This window comes from Kryptolebias marmoratus, linkage group LG15 (genome assembly GCF_001649575.2).
Source record: "Kryptolebias marmoratus isolate JLee-2015 linkage group LG15, ASM164957v2, whole genome shotgun sequence".
NCBI classification, from domain to species: domain Eukaryota; kingdom Metazoa; phylum Chordata; class Actinopteri; order Cyprinodontiformes; family Rivulidae; genus Kryptolebias; species Kryptolebias marmoratus.
In genome coordinates, this window is record NC_051444.1 from 33,338,840 (window position 1) to 33,357,809 (window position 18,970).

The 18,970-nt window shown below is 38.8% G+C and overlaps 1 protein-coding gene across 3 annotated transcripts in view; it reads right to left on the reverse strand.

Moving 5' to 3' along the window:
* Positions 1 to 18,970, reverse strand: part of si:ch211-71n6.4 (para-nitrobenzyl esterase) — a 46,886-nt gene that overhangs the window by 21,746 nt on the left and 6,170 nt on the right. For all 3 annotated transcript variants that reach the window (XM_037979696.1, XM_037979697.1, XM_037979698.1), the window contains exons 2-4: positions 10,298 to 10,568; positions 8,335 to 8,755; positions 2,489 to 2,596 (exon numbers count right to left, since the gene is read on the reverse strand). In XM_037979696.1, coding sequence (XP_037835624.1) covers positions 2,489 to 2,596; positions 8,335 to 8,755; positions 10,298 to 10,561 — 793 coding nt within the window. In that variant the 5' untranslated portion in view covers positions 10,562 to 10,568. The remainder of the gene's footprint in view (positions 1 to 2,488; positions 2,597 to 8,334; positions 8,756 to 10,297; positions 10,569 to 18,970) is intronic.

Here is an 18,970-nt window from a genome sequence, read left to right on the forward strand (position 1 = left end):
TCTGGATTTGCGTTTCTTTTAAATTCATGGTTGCTATTATTTAAATTACAATAACTGAGTATTTGTGACATTGTATGATAAAGTACATGCACTATTGGGCTCATCTTACCCACTAAAAAAAATTATTTCGTTAGTCCTCAGCACTGTTTATATAGCCCTGCGCCTTTAAGAATACTGTAGCAAGATGGCGCCGCTTTCGCCGCACCTCGGCCCGAGCCTTTAAAGCGGCGTGTCATGTCTATCCATATAAGTTATTGGTATGGGAGGTCATGGATGACATCATCGGGGCATACCATGTGGAGGGATTTCTTGTCTTTGTATTTTGTTTGTTTCTTTAAAGTAGTTTTTGAGTAGTTCTGTTTTATTTTATTTATTTTTTTAGTTTGCAGGCTGTTTTGTTAAATAGCAGAGTTTGGAAATTGGATTAATTGCATTTCAGGTTTTTTTTTGTTCTAAATTTTATTGCTTTGACCTGTCATATGATGGTTGGATCTAATTACCTCCAGCTGTGGTGTTAATTTGTTATAAAATCAGAGTGAAATGAGTGAGAAGGAGGTTGGGTCAAATGTAAAACCACAAGATGAAAAACAATGAATGAGCGGTAAAGAAATTAAAACTCTACTTTGAGTCAACTGTTTTTGACTGTTCGACTACACTGCTTCACACTGATGATGGCGACTTCATAATTGTGAAGCTATGCTGGAGCAGGGTTTGTACACATCGACCTGATCTAACTGATACACCTCTGACTCACCCTGACTTGGTGCTGTTTGTAGATGGTTTGCATCACGTGATAATGCTACTGGAACTGACCGTGTTGTTGTCTTTGCTGTTTGCTCTCTGCATGAAATGCTTATTTCTGGCTCTTTACCTAAATACTTTTCTGCACAAACGGCTGAACTGATAGCACTAACAGAAATATGTAAATTTGCAGCTGGTAGGTGGCGAGACAGAGCAGGCCTGATGTCATGTTCGATGCAAGCAGCTTGGCATCTAGTCTAAAACAGGCTACAGTACAGACCATCAATGAAGCAAACAAAGTGGTGTGTAAACTCAAAGCCAAGTCAGTTAAGCTGAATTTTCAACATCTTGGAAAAAACAGTAACTTAAAGTTGGTTACATTCACTGATGCATCTTTTGGAAATCTTTCAGATGGGGGTACTCAAGGTGGGCACCTCATTGTTCTAATGGGTGACAACGGGCAGTTCTCTCCCATTTTGTGTAAGTCAAAGAGAATTAAGAGAATTGTCAGAAGCACACTTGCGGATGAAACACTAGCTATGTCTGAGGGGATTGACAATGACATTTTCTCTCCACACTGTTTTCTGAACTCAATGATGGAAGCACTGTTTATCCTCTACCAATAATCTGTGTCACTGATAATTTCTCTCTTGATGCACTTAAGTTTGTTGCAGAGAAAAGGCTACACCTTGAAATCAGTTCAATCAAAGAGCTGATTCAAACCAAGAAACTCCATTAAGTGTTGTGGTCTGAAACAAAAGATCAATTCGCAGACTGTTTAACTAAAAAGGGAGCATTTACAACCTTGCTACTTAAGGCTCTTTATTAAGGGTGTTGGACTGTTCAATAAATTTATTTATGAGTTATTTCATGCTCCCATCTCTTTGAAACTATTCTATCAAAACGCCTAAAGACCTGTGTTTTGCAATGAGTAATTTTTCTTTATTCTATTTGGGTTTTTTTTTTAAAAGAAGAGAGAGGGATTGTTACCGTTCTTTTGTTTATATTACATGCCAGTCCACAAGGGGGCACTGTGTTGTCTTTAGCTTTTGTTTTTAGTGTGGAAGTGGAGAGCTGTACATGGCGGAATAAAGAGTTGCAAAAATAAAACAAAAGGAGTTATTCTTACTGACCAACAACCAGAGCCACAGGAAGACAAACATCCAGACGATCATAAGTGCATCCAGGAAACAACAACAGAAGCACAAAGTGAGGAGCGCGACAGACAACTTTCTTAGTGAGGAAAATGATCTCACTAAATGTGTGTTAAGTGCTGGTAACCTCTGACACCGAAGAGGATAACATCCTGAACAAGAAAGAAGCAACTGCTGTTTTGAAACAACAAAGGGCTCTCTATCTACAGAACTGCTGTTAGAGGAAACAGAGAGAACCCTTACTTCAATACTGAAAAACGTGACGAGCAACAGAGTTTCATCATGACAACACTTGTGACCTCATCTACTTTCAATGCCAATTGTAGACATTTAGATTATTTTTATTCTGATTTTGTGTTGGTTATCTGTATCACTCTAGTGGTGGGGATTATTGTTTCCTAATCAGGTAGAAAATCTACATTTACATAAACCGGGTGATGTAAGATAGCTGTCATTCACACAAACCTCTGCATTTTACCACAAATTTCATTTATTCCATTAGTCCCTCTTACTGTATTTTGTTGTGACTAGTCTTTGTGTTTCTATAAAAAATGCAGTTCCAAATTTTTACAAACTTTATTTTGTTTTTATACCTGAGCTTTGTCCAAATATGGTGACTCTTTTAGGATCTCCTCCAAACACATGAATGTTCCTCTGGACCCACTTTAGAGCTGCAATCTGGTCCAGGAAGCCATAGTTCCCTGTGAAGGAGAGGAGGTTGTTATAAAGGGTTTGATTACTCTGAGAACTTTATTTAATACAACCTTCTTTCCACTGTCCCATTTTCTCTGTCAGAAATCAAACTGGCGTTTTGTGTAAACTGAAGTAGAAGGAGGAGAAATGAGGCAGGGATCAGAATTGTAAGCTTGTGGAGGATGAAGAGGACTTGAGAGGCAAGCCATCACATTATCATGGAATGCCAGGCTCTTTCATTTAGCGAATCATTTTAAATCAAGATCACAGCGTGCCTGTTTGGATTATGTAACAGAAATTACCCAGCTTCACTCCTAATACCTAAACATTACCAAGGAAATAAGCTCCAATTATCCAGATCACATTACCCTTCATTAAGTATTCAAATGTTAATGGAGGTGTATAAACCTTCAGCCTTTATTTGGACACACAAAACAATGTAAACACCATAAATATTAAAAAGGTCTCCTTAACAGGAAAATAACTTGCAATAAAAAGACCGCTGTGCCCATTCTAACTTTTTTTTTTATTGTAACACAGTGCTGCTGCAGTCAAGGAGACTGCAAAAACCTCTACAAACATTGCAACTTTATAAACTTCATGATCCTAATTCAGACATTAAATTGAGCATGTAAAGGTATTTGTTAATTCAAACTCTGATGGAATTTTTTTTTTATTTGACTTTAAGCCAACTAGTTTGTGCCATAAAATAGCTGAGATTACAGGTCTAGTTGCACCTAACATAACAAATCAGGAAAAAGGAAACAAAACTGATCTCAGGTCAATATGCCAATAGTATACACCATTAGCTGTTAGCAAGTGCAATGAAGTGGACAATTTGTAGTTTAAAGGGTTTAAAGGATGTTTCCCAAACTGTAATGGATATACATGTAGAGATAGACCAATTAATCATTCAACAGATTTAAATTGGCCACTGGCCACTAAATAAAAAAAAAAACTATCAGCCTTGACTGTGCATCAAACTGATTGTCAAGTAAGAAAATAAAGATACAGTAGCAGGTACTACAACCAGCTTACTGTAACCTGTAATTTAGTTATTTTAAATGACAATTTTTTAAGTGTACATGTTCTTCTACGAGGTGTTAAATATAAATTTAATTGTACAATGATAAAATCTTCATAATGACCCAGTTATTAAGCCTTAACACATATTTTACAAATGAGTTTGTACCTATTTGTTAAAGCTGAACTGAAATCTGTGAACAACATCAGCGAAAATATAGCCTTAAAATATGTTTTTTGTAGAAATTTTAAATTAAAAATAAAAAAAGAAAATATATTTTTTTGGTAATTCTAAATATTGAAGAAACCACTAAGGTGTTTTTCGGCTTTTTCTATGACCAATCCGGAGGTTTGACATTCAATGAGCCGCTGAAGTTCAGCAGTTCATCAGTGAGTGGATAAATATTGGTACAATATAGTGCAGTTTGTTAATTGTTCGAACCGGCCAGAAAATACCAGTGAAGTTTCATTTTTTGGCTTCCCAAAAAACAAAAACCTTTCTCAGATTTGGATCCATAAGCTCTGATGTGGGAATTACTATCAGAACTCTGGTTCAGATCACATCAAAGGGAAGACTCACTCCGACCCTCATTATTGTGGTGGACTGGCTTTATGCCAAAAAAAACAGGACCTTTTGCCAGCAGCGGTTCTAACTATATTCAATTTTAAAAGAAAGGTAAATGGAGAGGACATTGCCACAGAGAAGGAGATGAACAGCAGGAAGTTTTACTTCAAACATGATGTGAACATGCGCTGTCATTAAAAGGTATGAACTGCTTACAGGCTGACAGCCCGATCAGTTTGTGATTCAGAGCAGTTTGTTATTGATGAAAAATATAAACAGTCCATGTGTGATTAAACAAATGTCATAGTCTGAGTTAGCAACATTGGCTCTCTCCTGCCATCTTTATGTTGATTTGCAGTGTTGTGTACTGATGTCATGACAATGATCCAGGGGTAATCGGATCTCACCGTCCCACGTTCCCAACTTGGTTGTTATGCACGTTGTTTTGTCGGCCATGGCGGTCCTGGTGATCATCAGAATCAGAATCTGAAGAGTTTTCATCTGATTACAGAGATCCAGTTGTCCGTTCAGGTTCATACTAGTATGTATGTATATTCATTACTCCCACAAAGTCTTCCAGTATTTCTTCATGTTCAAAAAAGGCTTCTTCTTCCATTTCCAGTAGTAAACAACCAGAGAGTACCTGTGTTCTTGGCTGGCAGTGGCACAGTGATTGTTATGAACTTCGCCCTACAAATCACCCACTACGGATATTATTGTCTAAAATGCTAACACCTGTTTATTTAACTTTTAGATCAAAAAAAGGGTCCCTGCAATGTTGTGTGGATGTGTTTGACTAAATAACGTACATGAAACATCAATTTTTTTAGATTTGATTTCATTGTGCATTTCATTTCATTGCCCCAGAACATAACTGAGCTTCCTCCTTGTTTTACTGGAGGTAGTAATTTTTTTGTCTGTTTGTTTTTTTGCATGTTTCAGTTTTGGGTCTATAAACATAGAGCTCTTCTGATTTGACAAAAAGTTGCAGTGTTGTCTTACCTGTCCAAGGGACATTCTCCCAGAACCTTTGTGGCTTGTAAACATGCATTTTAGTGTCTCTCCTTAGCTTTATTTGATACCAAATAGCAGAGTGACTATGTTTCACCCTTTAAATCAGCAGACTAAATAATTAAAAGATTGAAGAAACTTGTGATGCTGTTGCAATGGAGTTCCCCATTCTGTCAAACAAAGCTATTTCAACATTACTCCCATTTACCATGACATCTGTGTGTGAGCTGAGCTTTTTAATGCTGACTGTTATAAAAACTAAAAATAGAGACAGAAAGAGATGTTGATGAAGAGCTTTGTGTGTCCGTCTTCAATTCCTCCCAGGATAACAGGCCCAGGTTTCACACGGTAAGTATAAATAAATTAAAGGGACCATATTGTCAATAAAAGGCTAAAAAATGTAATTTTATAATATTTTTGGTTGATGGTGTGCCATTGGACATTTTTAATGTAAAAATGTGTTGTGGCTCAAAAAAGGTTGAAAAACACTGCTCTACACCTCTGAGTCTTTTTTGTTTTTAAAAAATAAAGGATATAGACCAAGATAAGCTGCTGCTAGCACAAAATAACTGCTTAGCTGTCGTGCATTCACTGACCGAGAATTTTAAAAAAAGAAAAAAGATTTTTGAGTGTTAGACAGGCTGCTTTGAGTCACCAGGAAATTTCTCAGTTAATCCCTATATACAGAGAAAAGGATATTCCACATGTACAGTGTTGACGCAAATGACTGATGATTGATATGCAGAACTCAGTAATCAGAAGATATGTGGAGTAGTTCTATTAGACTTGGGACGTGTGCCTGTGGCGTTCTCGGCGGTGGGCCTCATGTATCATGTTACCACCACCCGTTCCGACAGAATTCAGCGAGCCCGCGGCAGAACCCAGTGAACCTGCGGCAGAAGCCAGTGAACCAGCGGCAGAACCCAGTGAACCAGCGGCAGAACCTAGCAAGCCTGCGACAGAACCCAGCGTCAGAGTCCGAAGTGTCAGCGGCAGAGTCCGAAGTGTTAGAGCCAAACCCAGCGTGTCAGCGGCCGAACCCAGTGTGTCAGTGGCCGAACCCAGCGTGTCAGCAATTAAGTTTAGGGGAGTCCGTTGGTGGCCTGGTCAGCCTCCGGGCGGCATTTTCCGGGGCACTCGTCGGTGTCCTGGCCGGCCTCTGGGCGGCGTCTTCCAGGGTGTCCGTCGGTGGCCTTCCGGCATCTTCTTTGGTGGCTCGGGCGACCTCCGGATGGGGCCTCCCAGTTTCTTCGACGTGGGCGAGGTCAGCCCTCAAGCCCTTTCCGGGAGCTGCGCCGGTCGTACGGCTAAGTTTTGAGGGTTTTTGTTTTTTCTTGTGCTAGCCCTCCATCCGTTACCTAGGTTGTTTGTTGGGTCCTCGTCTTTTGCACGTCTCTGACACGTCCTCTGTGAACTGTTCCTGTCCTTTGCTCCAAGATGGTTTTGTCACTTGTGCAGGCAGCACTTTAGGCTACGTTTCCAGGTACGAGTTTTTGTAAATAAAGAGTTTTTCACTTACCTGCTGCATCCTGGTCCTCCCTGCTCCTGAGGAACGGAACGTGACAGCCACGACCGTGACAACAAGTCTCTTAAATATGATCCAAAACTAAATTTGTCAATAAATAATACGCTCATCAAGCAGGTAACAGAAGCTAAGTTACTTGGGGTCCACTTGGATAACAAACTGTCTTGGTTTAGACACATAGAAACTCTTGTAAAGCTAATGGGGATCCTAACCAATAAACAATGAACAATCCCTATATACAGTACATAAAGGACACTCTTTTGAGGACAGAAATGTACACATTTTGGACAGAGAATGTAGGTATCGTTTGACAGAGGCATAAAAGATGTCATCTATGTCAAACAATAACAATCAACATTAAACAGAGGTGTTTCAACATTCCGAACATACTGTACAATACTGCTTTGAATCCAATCTCTTGTCAGTTTTACACCAGTTTGCACCTTCATGTATGTGACAAAAACATCTTTGTGGACCAGATTAAGAAAGACCCTAACAACCCTCAGAAAAAAGGAAAGTAATTTGTATGTCAGCTAAAAAGCTCAATTAACAAAAAATTTGGGCATTTGGCTCATATGCTCTGTATTTTAAGCAAAATGAGAAGTAAAAGATTCGATCTGTTATAGATTTAAAGCCAACTCTAAAACTGTTAAAATTTGTGTATTTTGAGTAATTTTTTAATCTTCTGTGTTTAATCTGTGTTTAAGTTCTTTTGTGTTCTTGTTATCTTTGTGTCCTTGTGTTTTAAGTTTGTTCCCTGTATATCTTTTCATGTTTTTGGATAGTTCTGCTCCCCTTGCCCTGTGTTCCTTGTGCCACTATTCACTTTTCCTCAGTAGTTTTCCAGTCAGCCTGTCACTCCCACTTCACCTGTTCCCCATTACTTGTCACTCCAGCTGAAGTCAATCTGCCACTTACCCTCAGCACTTTATATTATCACTTCCATCTCATCCTCACTAGTTCATTGTTTGGTCTTGACCACAGTCAGATTAGCTCTTTGTGTCTCCCTGAGATCCTCTGTATTAAGTTTCTTGTTGTTTTGCTGCCATGTAAATCTTTTTGTTTCGGTTTTAATAAATCATTTTTTGTTTTTTGCGATTAGTCTGCATACTGGATTTTGTGTTGGTCCAACCTGATAAAAACACTTAATTTATCTCTAAAACAGATGAAATTGTAATACGGGTTAAATCTAGCCAACAAGTTTGACAAGTGTGCCTTAGATGACTGAGAACCTTCACCGGCACCTAATAAAACATTAATAATTGGTTACAGTGCTTTAGATAAAAAAGGCAACAGTAACCCATTTCTTGCCAAATAGTAGGTCTGCATTTTTCTGTATTATTCAATATTGCAATCTATTCTAGATTAATCTGTCTTCTTCATCTGCAGTAATTTTACCATCAGATATTTGTCAAGGTCACAAACATTTGAGTTTAACAAGTCATGTTCTTTAATGTTTAAAAAATTTTCAAGGAAAAACTGCAGTGAAATATTGTATTTAAAGTCATAGGTTAAGTTCAGGTTATCGGCAGAGCTTCTTGTCTCTACTGATGCTTGTGTCATAGTCAAATACTCTCCAATAAACACTGTATTTGTCTCAAAAGCGGATGCCATTGACTGACCTGAGGTGTTTTTTGGAGAACCTTCTCTCAGCATCTCTAGAGCGAGGAATCCGAATGCATTGAGTCTGTAGTTGAAGCTGACATAAACCATTCCTGTTTCTGCAGCAAGCCTCTCATTGGGTGAATATCCTCGCTCTCCTCCACTCAACATTTGCAAGTAACCACCATGAATCCAGACCATGACGGGCAGCTTGGCATCAGGCTGCAGTATAGGTGTCCACACGTTGATAAAAAGGCAGTCCTCCTGGCCCATTACTGTCACTGGATTTGATATTGACCGCACTTGAGGGCACATGCTGCCAAAGCGGTCTGCGTTTGTCACTTTGTTCTCGCCCACTGGGACAGACGGGGGAGCCCAGCGCAGGTTTCCGACAGGTGGAGCGGCATAGGGAATGCCCTTAAAGGAGTATGCTCCATTTTTCTGCAAAAACAATAGAAACGCAACAAATACATTTGTTAGAACAGGAATTTGGGGTGGTTTGGTCTCAATGCTTTAAAGCTCATTTTAAAGCAACAGATACAAGCTTCTTTTTTATATATTTAAACTGTCTTATATAAATTCTAATATTAATTTTACAATGTGCATTACATGTTTATGTCTACACGTTTCTATTCTTGAGATTTTTTTTTTACCACACATACAAGCTACAGTCACAACTCAAGATTAAGAAGGGTCAAATCATTGGCATGCATCAAGCAGAGAAAACATCTAAGGAGATTGCAGAAACTACCAAAATTGGGTTAAGAACTGTCCAACGCATTATTAAAAACTGGAAGGATAGTGGGGACCCATCGTCTTTGAGTGTGGCCGGAATAAAATCCTGAATGATTGCGAGCAGTGATCACTTAAACGTTTGGTGAAATCAAATTGAAGAAAAACAACAGAACTCTGGGCTACATTTAATAGTGAAAGTAAGAGCATTTCCACACACACAATGCGAAGAGAACTAAAGGGATTGGGACTGAACAGCTGTGTAGCCTTAAGAAAACTACTAATCAGTGAGGCTAACTGTAAAAAAAGGCTTCAATTTGTTAGGGAGCATAAAGATGGACTCTGGAGCAATGGAAGAAGGTCGTGTGGTCTGATGAGTCCAGATTGACCCTGTTCCAGAGTGATGGGAGCATCAGGGTAAGAAGAGAGGCAGGTGAAGTGTTGCCTACTGTCCAAGCCTGTGGGGGCAGTGCTATGATCTGGGGTTGCTGCAGTTGGTCAGGTCTAGGTTCAGCAACAGGATGAGCTCAAAGAATGAGGTCAAAGGTCAGCTGACTACCTGAATATACTGAATGACCAGGTTATTCCATCAGTGGATGTTTTCTTCCCTGATGGAACGAGCATATTCCAAGATGACAATGTCAGGATTCATCCGGCTCAAATTATGAAAGAGTGGTTCAGGGAGCATGAGACATCATGTCATGGGACATCAACATGGATTGGCCACCACAGAGTCCAGACCTTAAACCCATTGAGAATTTTTGGGATGTGCTGGAAAAGGCTTTGTGCAGCTTCTCCATGTATACAAATGGGACATTGCCTTTGTTAAAAAAAAAAAAAAAAAAGAAACATTTTTTCAGGTGTTGATTCACATTGTTCTTACCTTGCTTCAGTATGTTCAAATTATATTTTTTCTAATACGTTTAGCTGTAGTTAGTGACTGTATGCGGGACTTAAAGCAATAGAGTGTGCACACTGGTTCCAAAAACCAACATGGCATTGTTTTTAAAAGAGTATGTGCTTAATTTAATTCTCAGCTAGACAAAGTGGGAACATTTGGTTTATCTGTATAATGTGTTTATGTTTTGAATGTGGATGTGTATGTTTTTATTCTCTCTGTATTATTCCACTCCGGAAAAAGAACGACTTGAATTAGTAATTAAAAGTCACAAATTATTAGAACACTCATGCTCATTGTGAGTGGATGTAAACCTCTGACCACATTGTATCACATTAAGAGATAAAACTTACATGTCTTCCTTTAAAGTCTCCACAGTCTGTCGATACCTGGGCGATTCCCGGCGGCAGAGTCTGGGCCATGTAGCCCAAATAGGCAGCAAGCATAAGCAGAGAGATAACACCGAGGCAGATGAGGAAGATGCAGCGTTTGGACAGAACCAGAAAGGGACTGATATACTGCCGGTGATGTACGTACTGTACCAGCTCCTCATCCTCTTCCTGCACCAAGTAACGGTACTCGGTCCTCTCTGGGACCTCAAATGCATCCTCATTCATTGTCAGTCTGATAAACAAAAAAACAAAAATTAAAAAATTAATTTGACATCGACTCAATTCAGCTTTAACCTAAAATTTGTTCAGTCTTTTTTTAACAAAAAGGAGCCAAACTACCAACTAGTATGATATAACTAAAAATTAAACATACTATTATTTAAATTGTTGTTTTCCTCTTATTTCATAATTGTTTGTTTGTACACAAATGAAACTATGCATGTGTGAACATGTGCATAATTACTTTTTAATGTATTTGATGTAACTTAAATGGTTTATTTTGTTTTTTTTGTTGTGCGTTTTAAATTTTTTTCCATGTTTTTGTATATTACGATATTGGTTATCTACTCCTATATAAATATTGACATTTATATTCTGTTCTTTTTGTCATGATTTAACTAATCATATTATGCACATAAGCAAAACTAAACAAGATCTGATTTAATCAACCTGGAAGGACTCAGGTGAATTTATGCTCTGTAGGACAACTATGTCAAACAGCTGGAAATCAAATAAAAGCCATCTCTTCCCACAATTTTCCAATATACCATAGTCCTGTGTGTCATTTTTTTACTGTATACTGGATGTAATTTTTTTTTAAAAAGAAAAGATTTTTACACTAAATTGATGCTTTGGTGAAGCAGCTGCTGATGGAAAAAGAGAAGAGGAAAAATATAAAAAATACAAGGAGTCAGTTCTATAAAGTGAGACAAGAACTGCAGGACATTTACAATTAATTTGATCTTTAAGCTAAACCCACACTTTCACAATTACCCAAATACGTGTTATATAAAGTGGCATTTGACAATGAATAAAGCATGTGTTGGTGTATGAGAGGTTAGCAGCCTTTGGCTAATATATTAGTTCAAGTTTTGTTGCATTTTAACAAGCTGAATAGTGTTTTATGGCTGAATGTAGCTACGTACAGACTTATTATATAATCTTGTTTTTTTTTATTATTATTATTATTTCTTTAACGTGTCCATTAACATGTATTGGTGTTGTTCCTGGCTCTTAATGGGCATCTCTCAAGTAGACTTCAGTTAATTTGTTCCCAGGTCAAACCTGGAGCACTACAAAGACAAAGTTGGAGCTCTTCAACCACTAGCGGAACAAATCATAGCCAGGCCGGGGGCGGGGCAAATGACCAGGTCCTTTATACCCAAATAATAAAACTTGTAATAATATCATTTTACAACATACACATGCCCGCAAAACAGCGGGGCTTACAGGTTTCAGCACCACGGAGAGAGACTGTGTCATTATAAAGTCCATCAAACAGACATGAAGTAAAACAAACCAAGAGAACAACAAAAATGTTAGCCTAAATGGTCACTAATGATAAAACAACAAATTCTAAGTAGTTAAGCACCACGGATAGCGATTGGCTCATTCACACCCACTTTATCTATTTCAACTTAGAGTCTGTATCAGTAGCTATAAAGTTTAGTATAACTGGTGCAGCTGCCCACATGCTCACAAAAACAATTTCAATATGAAGTACTTTAGGCCTACTCACCTCAGCGGTGATTCACAGCTATACCGCTGTGCTGGCAGTTTTGGCCGACCTGAATCGCTGCCAGCAAAAAATCGTGTTCAACTCCAGGATAATGAACCAAATATGTGTCCAGTTTTTGTAACATGGCTTTTCCTTGCTCCCTTTTTTCCTGTTTTTTTTTTTGCTTTGCCGCTTCACTTTTATGCTTACATGAAGTGCCACTCATGTTAACTTAGTCTGTAAAAACACTCCACCTAGTTTGCAATCTGTTGTCAAGTGACTGATGATGACACTGGTGGACAGCTGGTCACGAGTTTTACCCAAAATACACTTGGAGATAGTATTGGTGATCCACTTGTAAGTTTGCGTGTCATAAAGTTAAATGTAAGAGTGAAAATAAAGTCAGTCATGCAGCACAACATTTTATTCAATATTTTACACCTACTACATCACTAAAGTCAGTCGATCTTGTAAGGTTTTTAGCAACCCTGTATAAAGATGAAGGCTACGTTAGGCGACCTGTACCTGTGCCCATACTTCGGGCTCCTCTGGAAACAACCATGGGAGGGTCCACCTCCTCCAGTTCCTTAGGAGTGACAGAGGCTCAGCTCTAGTTAGTTCCATATGATATTTGAGCACCTCTGGGCCCAGGCCAGGGGGTGTAGTGAGGGGAATGGCAGTTCTTTTGAGTGTACTGAATCACTAGAATCAGTTCATTAAAATGATTTGTTCACCGAATTCTTCAGTTTACACAGTTTATTAGTTAGTTAGTTAGTTAGTTTAGTTTATTTCTTTTGTGCCATACACCATAAAAAGGTGCCCAGCCCCCATGGGCTTATAAGACACAAACATATTTCAAAGATGCAGACAGAGACCAACATCAACATCCTTCAAACATAAAGTGTCTTCTTTCGAAGATGCCAGGCTTTTAAAACATACTGAGCTAAATATTTAAATAAATTCTATAGTTTTATCTTCATCACTCATATAAAAAAACCAGGGTAAACATCAAGAACTTTACCAAACAATTAATTTCTGAGAGTCGTATACAAAGGACAATAAAATAAGAAATGCAATTCATTTTCAATTTCATTTAGATAACTCAGAGAACATTTTTGATCCTCCCCTGGGACTGAGTGAAATCGTCCAGTTTTTAAAGCTAGAGGCAAAGTACCAAATCTAGGTTTATTCATGCAGTATACAAATAAACAGCGCTACTTCCAGCACAGTACTAAGCAAACGAATCACTCCTCTGCAGCAGTTTGTTGTTTCTGCGCACGCGCGAATCAGCAACAGTAAATGAGTCCAACAGTAAATTATTTTTTTTTCTTTTTTCTCTCTGCTCCTGGTGGAAGGCGGACGTGTTTTCTTTTCTCTCTGTTTCTCTGTTTCCTGAACTGAACTTTTGTCTTTGGAAGATCTGTCTTTGTTTCCTGTCATCATTCATTTCTCCTCTGTTTATCTCGTCTTCCTGCCACACCCATCTTCACCTGTTCCAAGTTGTAATCACTCACCTGTGCCTACTTCACCTAATTACCCTCTGCTTTAAAACCTGGTCGTTTCCTCCACTCTCTCGCTGGACCATTGTCACTTACACGCACTGTCTGGTTCATGCCGTGCGCATTCCTTGGTTTTTCTTTTTTGCTGCATTTTGGATTTTTGTTTGCTGCCTTGTCAGCGTTTTGCTTTCATTTCTTTTTTATTCTAAATAAATTATTTATTTCCTGGAACTACAATGAGTCTGCGAATTGGGTTTGCTGACAGTTTTACCTTTTGGTTGGATTTAGATTAGCCTTTTTTATCACATTCTATTATGTGTGTGTGTGTGTGTGTATGGTGTTAGACATGGACCATTGGACAGATTTTAATGAAACTCTCAAAAAGTAATCCCTGAATGCATATCTACAACTAATGAACTTTTGTTGGAGTCACCCAAAATCAAGATGGCTACAGCTAATAAATATTACAAAAATGGCTCAGTCAGTTTTACAGTAATTGAGCTAAAGTTTGATGTAGACATAAGAGTCATCCTCAACACATACTCTGAAAACTAACAGATCTCGTGTGATCTTGCAATGTCACTTATTCACAACGTTTGACAACAACAACTGAGGTCTTTGAGATCTTTTGTCACCAAAGAGGATTTCAAAACGTGTTAAATCACAATCTGTGTATCTGGTCTGATCTGTAACATTGTTATTCATTTTACTCTTGCTTTACTCCGGTTAAAAAAATAAAAAAAGCCAATATCCTCCAATAGTTAAGACTTTTGAAATTCTTATACACAGTAACCAAGATCAAAACTGCTCATGATACTAGGGCTGCTACTAACAATAAATAATGTTTTTGTGATTCGTCAAGTGGTTATTCTAATCTGCTTCTGCTTCCTGTGGGAAAGTCACCTGTTCTGGGCTCCAGTTCAAGTTTCACCTCACCTGCTCAGGGGTGCGCATATGTGACTGCTACCCTGTTGTCACTACTTTAATGTACAAGTTTCCACAATAATTTTAAAAAGTACATCAATATTGTCCATTGCAAAAAAGGGAAAGGCAGACGATAATGTTTTCTACCCATATCTGTGTGTCTGCTATTTGGCAAAATATCTCATGAACAACTGGGCAGATTTTAAACAAAGTATCAGGAAATATTCACTGGGTTTATCTCTACAACTGATTACTTTTTAGAGTCAACTTAATTCAAGATGGCCACCATAGCTGACTGATCATAGAAAAACACAAAAATAGTTAATTTGGCCAATTTTAAAGATATTGTGCTAAAATTTGATGTGGTAGTAGCTGAGATTTATGCATGACACATAACCTGAGCATGACATTTTGTGATCATATGAGATTGTGCATAATGTTATTTTTGTCAGTTTCCAGCAAAAGATGGTCTTAGTCTAAAACTCTAGCATGAAAGACAGTAAGCTATATGCATTCCATCAAAGAATGCTAGGTCTTTGATTAAATTTGAAATTAATCAGATGTACCATTACTTACTGTGATCATTAAAATAAAATTAAACAAAGTCAATAATACAAACTAAAGTGCAAGTATTGTATCTTTATTTTTTGTCCCCTGCCTCCAATGCATTGCTGGAGTTGACAGATAGATAACTCCTCCCCAAGGATAACTCCAAAAAGGTTTATATGGAATTGCTAATTATTTGAGTCATATTGAGTACAGGAAAAACTATTATAAAAAATACAACAAATTCAAACATTATCTATAAAGAGTAAAATAAAATATGAACCCCAAGTATGACAGCCAAACTAAAAATACACAATAAACTAACAGCTAACAGCTTTATAAAGCCTCTGAAATTGACACGTATTGTATATAAACAAAATACATACTGACAATGCCTACACAGGCCGACTTGCATTTTGAACAACAGCATCTCTCTCTCTCTCTCTCTCTCTCTCTCTCTCATATTTGCACTTTTCGCACCTTTCCATGTCTCAGTCCAGTAATGATGCCCAGAGTCTTTCAGAAGCACCACACTCCTTTTTGCCAGTGTGGGTTGGTCAGTTGTCCATTTCCTCTGAAGTTGTAATGCTGACAAATACTGCTTATGCTACTTGTCCCAGAATGAGGTAGATATGTTCTGAAGTCTGTTCCATTGCTTCTTGAACAAATCCTGATATCCAAACTCTCCAGATGGTGCAAATTACAGAGTGTCTTTTGAGTAAGTAAAATATTTTGTGTGAGAATAAATAGATCTACAGGGTTTGTTGACACAGACACCAATGGTCTGTGTCACCATTGTGGTTGTTCACAATGGTGCTGACCTCAGCTAGAAATGTTGTAAGAACTTCATGTGTAAGTTTTGAAGAACCTGTCTTGAGCAGCACTGAATCCAATATTCAGCATGTGATGCCAATCACCCTCTCCTAAGCTCCTCAATGTACGTACGTCCTTGCTCTGAGAGAGACCTTTCCATCAGTGTTTGAAGGAATCTTCAGTTTCTTGGAAGCACAAATGAAATTGGTACCTCGATCAGAACATATATGCTTCATCAGCCCACAGACTACTAGAAATCTTCTGAAAGCATTTATGAAACTAGAAAAATCCAATACAATGATTCTATCACCTCAATATGTATTACTCACACAACAAGTGAAGAGAACTGTCCACCTTTGCAGCACAGAACCCTCAAGAATGACGAGCAGACACAGACCAGGGCCCAAACACAAGTACTCCCACATTAGTACTGGGAGGCTGAATGCTAAGCCTGCTGGATTTCACACTTTCCCCTAGGCTTCCAACATATGACACATTCAAATATTAAACAGTTCACACACCTTGTGCCACCCACTAACCAATATCCAGTAGATTGAACAGAACTTCAGTGAAATGGTGCCAAGTCAGAACAAAAGTCATCTCAGGGCACTGTACAAAAACATTTGCATACATACAATACATAAAAAGCCAGTAAGTAAGGAAGTTAGGAAGCCAACAGATTGTGTTGAATCTTTACTTTGTTGCAGTTTCTCATCCTGAGCAGCACATTAACAACAATGGAAAGGAAAAGCTCCCTTTTAACAGGAAGAAACCTCCAGCAGAACAAGGCTCAGGACGAGCGGCCATCTGTTTTGACTGGTTAGGCTTTAAGAGAACAGGAAAGAGACAGACAAACACAAAATGACTGGTCCAGGTGTAGTTTCTCTTGAAAGACAAAGAAAAACACATGTTAATGACAGGAATAATTACAGTAGAGCAATTAAAGACAGCAGCAGAGAGAAGAAATGTGGTCAGTTTGTCCTCCAGCAGTCTAAGTCTATAGCAGCATAACAAAGGGTTAGCTCAGGAAAGGTTTGTGATTTTAACTGTTCATTCTAATTTCATTGTGCAAGAGGCAGGGTACACCTTGGTCAGATCACAAGTCCATCACAGAAACATGTAGAGACAAACAAGAAAAACAACCATTTACACGCATGGATGTTTTTGGTCTGTGGGAGGAACCTGGAGTAAACCCAGGTGTGCATAGGGAAAACATGCGAACTCCACCCAGAAAGGCCCCAGGTCAGGAAGCAACCATGCAACCTCCTTGCTGGGAGGCAACAGCTCTAACCACAACATGCTTGTCATAAATGTAATGCAAGTAAGCAACAAAAAGCAGCAACTTAGATTATGTTGTTGATAATATTACATCTTTAATGCAAACATCATTTGATAAAATTACTCCTCTAAAAAAAGTCAGAGCTCCTTAGTTTAATTCAGAGTTGCATGCTTTAAAAAACAGGCATGTAGAAAGCTGAAAAGAAACAGGAATTTTATTTAACCTGTAAAGATGGTCTGCGAGCATAAAATAAAGGCCTTTTTAAAGCTAGAATTGTATATTATTCATCTTTAAGAACTAGAACAAATTCAAGTTTCAGTTTAGTAATGTAGCCAGATTAATGAAAAGTTCTATCTCTGTTGAGCCATATAATCCTTTAACTAAGTTGTGATGCCTTTTATGAGATTCTTTCTGAACAAAATTATTTCAATCAGAAAGCAAATTCACAAACATTCCTAGTACTGTCTCTGATTCCCTATTAAATTAAACTGCTTTAGGAGTGTCACTAGAATCTGGTTTGTGTTTGGACTGTTTTTGTCTTAATAGCTTCATCTAAACCATCATCATGTCTGTTAGATCCCATTCCAACCAGCTTTTTCAAAGATGTGTTTCCCCTAATTAACATCCCCATTATGGATCAGTTTAATTTGTCTCTAATGAATAGTTATGTACCACAGACCTTTTAAGGTTGCTGTAATTAAACTTTTACCTAAGAAACCTGATCTTGATTTAGGAGCTTTGGCCAATTATAGATCTATATCTAATCTCCCATTCATCTAAAAAATTCTCGAGAAAAAAGTTGCAAACCAATTGTGTGAACATCTGAACAGAAATAATCTGAGGAGTTTCAGTCAGGGTTAAAGGTTATATGTAACACAAAAACTGCACTGATGAAAGTTAGTAATGATATTCGTCTGGCCTCAGACAGTGGACTTGTGTCCATACTTGACCTGTTAGATCTCAGTGCTGCATTTGATACAATTGATCACAATATTATAATACAGAAGCTTGAACATGATATATGAATTACAGGAACAGCTCTATAATAGTTTAAATCATATTTATCTAATCAATTCCAGTTTGTTCGTGTTAATAATGAATCTTTTTACATACACCAGAGTTATTCATGGAGTTCCTCAGGGTTGTGTGTTTGAACCAATACTATTTATTTTATATATGCTTCCATTAGGTAAAGTTATTAGACGGAAAAGGTTAAATTTTCATTGTTATCCTCTCCCTGGGCTGCCACCTTATCGTGGTGGAGGGGTTTGAGTGTCCCAATGATCCTAGGAGCTATGCTGTCAGGGGCTTCATGCCCCTAGTAGGGTTCACCCAAGGCAGACAGGTCCTAGGTGAGAGGCCCGACGAAGTGCAGCCCAAAGACCCCTTATGACGAGTACGATTATTGGACACAGTGTTCCCTCGCCCGGACACGAGTCACCGGGGCCCCACTCTGGAGCCAGGCCTGGAGGTGGGGCATGTTGACGAGTGCCTGGTGGCCAGGCTTTCACCCATGGAACCCGGTCGGGCACAGCCCGAAGAGGATAGGTGGGTCCCCCTTCCCATGGGCTCACAACCTATAGGAGGGGCCAAAGGGGTCGGGTGCAATGTGGGATGGGTAGTGGCCGAAGGCGGGGACCTTGGAGGTCTGATCCTCGGCTACAGAAGCTGGCTCTCGGGACGTGGAATGTCACCTCTCTGGTTGGGAAGGAGCCTGAGCTGGTGTGTGAGGTTGAGAGGTTCCAGCTAGAAATAGTCGGGCTCACCTCAACGCACGGCTCTGGCTCTGGAACCAGTCTCCTTGAGAGGGGTTGGACACTCTTTCACTCTGGAGTTGTCCCCGGTGAGAGGCGCCG